The sequence below is a fragment of the Amblyraja radiata genome, chromosome 9, assembly GCF_010909765.2.
Source record: "Amblyraja radiata isolate CabotCenter1 chromosome 9, sAmbRad1.1.pri, whole genome shotgun sequence".
In the NCBI taxonomy this organism is placed as follows: Eukaryota; Metazoa; Chordata; class Chondrichthyes; order Rajiformes; family Rajidae; genus Amblyraja; species Amblyraja radiata.
The window spans coordinates 4961508-4966455 of NC_045964.1; the positions used below are offsets into that span (position 1 = coordinate 4961508).

A 4948-nucleotide genomic window follows, 5' to 3' on the forward strand; every position below is an offset into this window, starting at 1 on the left:
AAAATGGGCTATTAGTCTGAAGAAGGGTTTCGGCCCGAAACGTTGCCTATTTCCTTCGCTCCATAGATGCTGCTGCACCCGCTGAGTTTCTCCGGCATTTTTGTGTACCTATTAATGTTCAGAGTTTTGTTTGAGTTGAGTTCAATAGCCTGATGGCTGTGGGGAAGGAGCTGTTTCTGAACCTGGACGTTGCAGTCTTCAGGCTCCTATACCTTCTACCTGAAGGTAGCAGGGAGATGAGTGTGTGGCCAGGATGATGTGGATCCTTGATGATACTGCCAGCCTTTTTGAGGTAGCGTGGGTTTTTTGAGACAGAGTGGGTTGTGGGCAAAGATCTTGCTCTAGTATCTTTGGTTGTGGGTATCCGGAACAAGGAGGAGGTAGTTGATATGCATAGAAGGAACGGCAGATGCTGGTTTAAACCGAAGACAGACACAAAATGCTGGAGTAACTCAGCGGGACAGGCAGCATCTCTGGAGAGAAGGAATGGGTGACGTTTCGGGTCATCACCCATTCCTTCTCTCCAGAGATGCAGCCTGTCCCGCTGAGTCACTCCAGCTTTTATGCCTAAGGAGGTAGTTGGGGCAGGTACTATAACATTTCAATGACACATAGACAGGCACATGGATAGGAAAAGTTTAGAGAGATATAGGCCAAATACAGGCTGGTCAGAGTGGTGTAGGTGGAGCAACTCGGTTGGCATAGGCAAGTTGGGTCGACACAGGTTTGCTTTGGTACCCTACATCTAATTCGCTCTTTTAATGTAATGAAACATTCCAAGGAACTTCATGTACATTATCAAAAAGCTTTTCACTGAACCTCGGTACACATGACAATAAACAAAACTAAACTAATCAAATACATTCAACACATGGATCATACTGTATGTGGATGGATGTTTAGTTTAAAGAGTTCCTTAAAGGAAGGAGAAGAACAGAAATGGCTTAAGGAAGGGATTCCAGAACTCAGGGGAATCAAGTCTTGTCCAGCAGTGGTGGAGTGACTAAAACAGGGCGAGCATGAGGACAGTAATGAAAGTCCACAGATAATTTGAAAAACAATTATGATCTCAATTTCAGTTTAGATTATTGTCACGTGTACCAAGGTACAGTGAAAAGCTTTTGTTGCATGCTATCCAGTCAGCAGAAAGACAATACATGATTACAATCGACCCATTTATAGTGTATTGATACATGATAAGAGAATAAGTAAATGTCTCGATTGTAATCTTTCTGTTGATAAGATAGCAGGCAACAAAAGCTTTTCACTGTACCTCAGTACACGTGACAATAAACTAAACTGAACTGAACTGAACACAAGAGAGTGCAGATGCTGTAATCTTGAGGAGAAAACTGCTGGAGGTACTCAGCAGGTCAAGCAGCATATGGGAAATGAAATGGACAGATTACTTTTCTGGTCAGGTTCGTTCTTCCCATAATCTTGTCTGTCTATTTCCCTCCACAAATGCTGTGTAACCCACTAAGATTCTCCAACAGATAATTTGAAAGTCTGTAGGAGCAGATTTCCAATATGAATTAGAAATAGGACACTTGGAGACACGAGAAACAGCTGATGCTGAAATGTTTGTTAAAAAGCAAATGCTTGGAGGAACTCTGCGAGTGAGGCAGCATCTGTGAAGTGACAGTTGATGGTTCTGGTTTGTGTCTATCTTTGGTGTAAACCAGCATCTTCAGTTCACTTCCTATGTTCACATGATCTTTTTTGGACTGTGTCTTTGGCTACACTATTGACTTTTGTTTTGCACTGTTTTGGTCACCTGGCATTACTGATTATTGAGTGATTGTATTATTGATTATTGTATATTTATCTATGTGTTATTGTGTTTATGGGCCTGATAACCTGTAGAAAGTAAAAATGTCAAAATTCCATTGCCATTACATATGACTATCTTCGTTGGTGAATCTGCAGAATTCTTTGCCACAGGCTGTGGAGACCAAGTCAGTGGATATTTATGGCACAGATAGATTGATTTTTGATTTGTACGGGTGTCAAAGGTTATGGGGAGAAGGTAGGAGAATGGAGTTAGGAGGGAGAGGTAGATCAACCATAATTGAATGGCGGAGTGGACTTGATGGGGCCGAATGGCCTAAATTCTGCTCCTGTGACTTTTGAACTTATGTGACTTTTGAGCAAACCAAAGATCATATCAAGAAAGCACATCAGCGCCTCTACTTCCTGAGAAGATTACGGAGAGTCGGTATGTCAAGGAGGACTCTCTCTAACTTCTACAGATGCACAGTAGAGAGCATGCTGACCGGTTGCATCGTGGCTTGGTTCGGCAACTTGAGTGCCCAGGAGCGGAAAAGACTACAAAAAGTTGTAAGCACTGCCTAGTCCATCATCGGCTCTGACCTCCCTACCATCGAGGGGATCTATCGCAGTCGCTGCCTCAAAAAGGCTGGCAGTATCAAAGACCCACGCCATCCTGGCCACACACTCATCTCCCCGCTACCTTCAGGTAGAAGGTACAGGAGCCTGAAGACTGCAACGTCCAGGTTCAGAAATAGCCACTTCCCCACAGCCATCAGGCTATTGAACTCAACTCAAACAAAACTCTGAACATTAATAGCCCATTATCTGTTTATTTGCACTTTATCTGATTTATTTATTGATGTGTGTATATATTTATATAATGGTATATGGATACACTGATCTGTCTTGTATTTATGCCTTCTATATTCTGTTGTGCTGAAGCAAAGCAAGAATTTCATTGTCCTATCTGGGACACATGACAATAAACTCTCTTGAATCTTGAATATACCGCTTGTGGCACAAACCAAAGATACTATAGGATCTTTGGTACAGACCAAAAATACTAGAGGAGCTCCTCTAGTATCTTTGGTATAAACCAAACCATCTGTGGTGCAAATACAGGCGCTGCATCTGACGTCAGCACGCATGCGGGGTCAGGGTCCCGACGTGACGCCACGGCGCAGGGGCGTGCGTGGTATGCAGATGGCGCGGGCGGGGTAAAGCGCATGCGCGGGCCCGTCCTCCCCCTCTCTCTCTCGCCGCCATCATGGGTCACCAGCAGCTCTACTGGTCTCACCCGCGCAAGTTCGGACAGGGCTCCCGCTCCTGGTGGGTCCTCGCTCCCCCCCACCTCACACCCCCTCACACCGTGCACGGCCACCGGCTCCCGCCCCCGACCCCGCGGCCCGGCCCGGCCTGGCCTAACGCGTGGAGCCCGGGGCCCAGGCCGCGGTTTGGCGCCCAGTCCCGGGGCCCAGGCCGCGTCTATCTCTCTCTATCCATCCCCGGGGGCTCTCTCTTTCAACAGCGCGTTAGAGGAAATCCTCGCGGAATCAAGGATGCGGGGAGAAGGCAGGGACGGGGGGAGCAGTGTGTGTGGGTGATCACAGTGCATGGTGGCGCTGGCTGTGAAGGGCCGAATGGCCTCCTGCCCCAGCCCCTGCTGCTGCTGCCCCTGCTGCACCTTGTCCCCGTCTGGTCTGTTCTATCCCTGGGGTCGGGCCTATCTCTGGCCGCCGCTAACTCACTCTCTCTGTGTCTCTCCCGCAGCCGGGTTTGCGCCAACCGCCACGGGCTGATCCGCAAGTACGGCCTCAACATGTGTCGCCAGTGCTTCCGCCAGTACGCCAAGGACATCGGCTTCGTCAAGGTGAGTGAGCACCGGCCACTCACTCACACACACACACACACACACACCACGGCCACTCCTATATACACTCACCCCGCACCCATCCCCCGCGTGTGGCCTTCAGCCGGCTCCCCGAGGAATCCATCCCCCGTGGGCAGCACAAAGCAAAACGCTGCCGTGGAGATGGTGGCCTCTGATCCCATGTCTCTGGGGTACCTCTCATCTGGGTCCCCCTCCGTCTTGTAGAGGTTAGGGCAGGCTAACTTCTCTCAACATTACACTGTAATTGCACCCCCAGGTTATGGTAGGCTAACTTCTCAGCGTTATACTATAATTGCACCGGTGTTCATAAGTGACAGGGGCAGGATTAGCCCGTCAAGTCTACTCTGCCATTCAGTCATGGCTGGTGTATTTCTCCCTCTCAACCCCAATCTCCTGCTTTCTCCCTACAGCCCCTGACACCCATACTAATCAAGAACATCTATCTGCCTTCAAAAAAAAATCTACGGACTTGGCCTCCACAGCCCTCTGTGGCAATGAGTTCCACAGATTAACTATTCTCTGACTAAAGTTCCTCTTCAACTTAGTAGCCCCCTCACCTCCTAAAAGAGAGCCCTTTAATTCTGAGGCTCTGACCTCTGGTCCTAGACTCTCCCACTAGTGGAAACATCCTCTCCACATCCAAGCCTTTCACTATTCTGTATGTTTCAATGAGGCCCCCCCCCCCCCTAACTCCAACGAGTACAGGCCCAGTGCCATCAAACACTCATCATATGTTGACCCACTCTTTCCTGGGATCATTCTGGCAGCTGCATCAGCTCCTGTTGATGGCCATTACAGTGGGTGCTGGAAATGTGTCTGCCTTGTGCTGTTGATTTGACATGAATGCCTTTGTCACAGAAATGTCTAATCTAGCATTTTCTTTTTAACAGTTGGACTAGATTATGAATGGAGCTGAAATGAGAAAAGGAATACTCAGTGGCACGCAGCTGTGATCATCTGACAAGCAAACTTTGTAATGCTCCAATTTTGTAAATAAAGTTGACTTGCCATTAGCACTCAGACCTGTTTTTCATGATATGAGATATATTGGATGTGACTGACATTTCCTTTCAAACATAATATTTTTCCAGGCAGCTACGGGGCTTCCCATAAAACGTGTTAATGTGATAAACAAAATGGAGTGATGCCGCTCCATTTAGATGCCATTAAAACAACGTTGATAAGGATGAGGGGCAGCATACATGGGGCAACATGTACACAGTGGCGCAGCAGTGGAGTAGCTGCCTTACAGCGCCAGGGAGCCGGGTTCGATCCCGACTACGG

The 4948-nt window shown here is 47.9% G+C and overlaps 1 protein-coding gene across 1 annotated transcript; it reads left to right on the forward strand.

Annotated features, from left to right (window-relative positions):
• Positions 1 to 2971: 2971 nt before the first annotated feature.
• On the forward strand, positions 2972 to 4684 carry rps29 (ribosomal protein S29). The gene is made up of 3 exons (XM_033026553.1): positions 2972 to 3102; positions 3544 to 3643; positions 4555 to 4684. The coding sequence occupies exons 1-3, from the start codon at positions 3041 to 3043 to the stop codon at positions 4561 to 4563; spliced, it is 171 nt and encodes a 56-aa protein (XP_032882444.1). The 5' UTR covers positions 2972 to 3040; the 3' UTR covers positions 4564 to 4684.
• Positions 4685 to 4948: the final 264 nt, after the last annotated feature.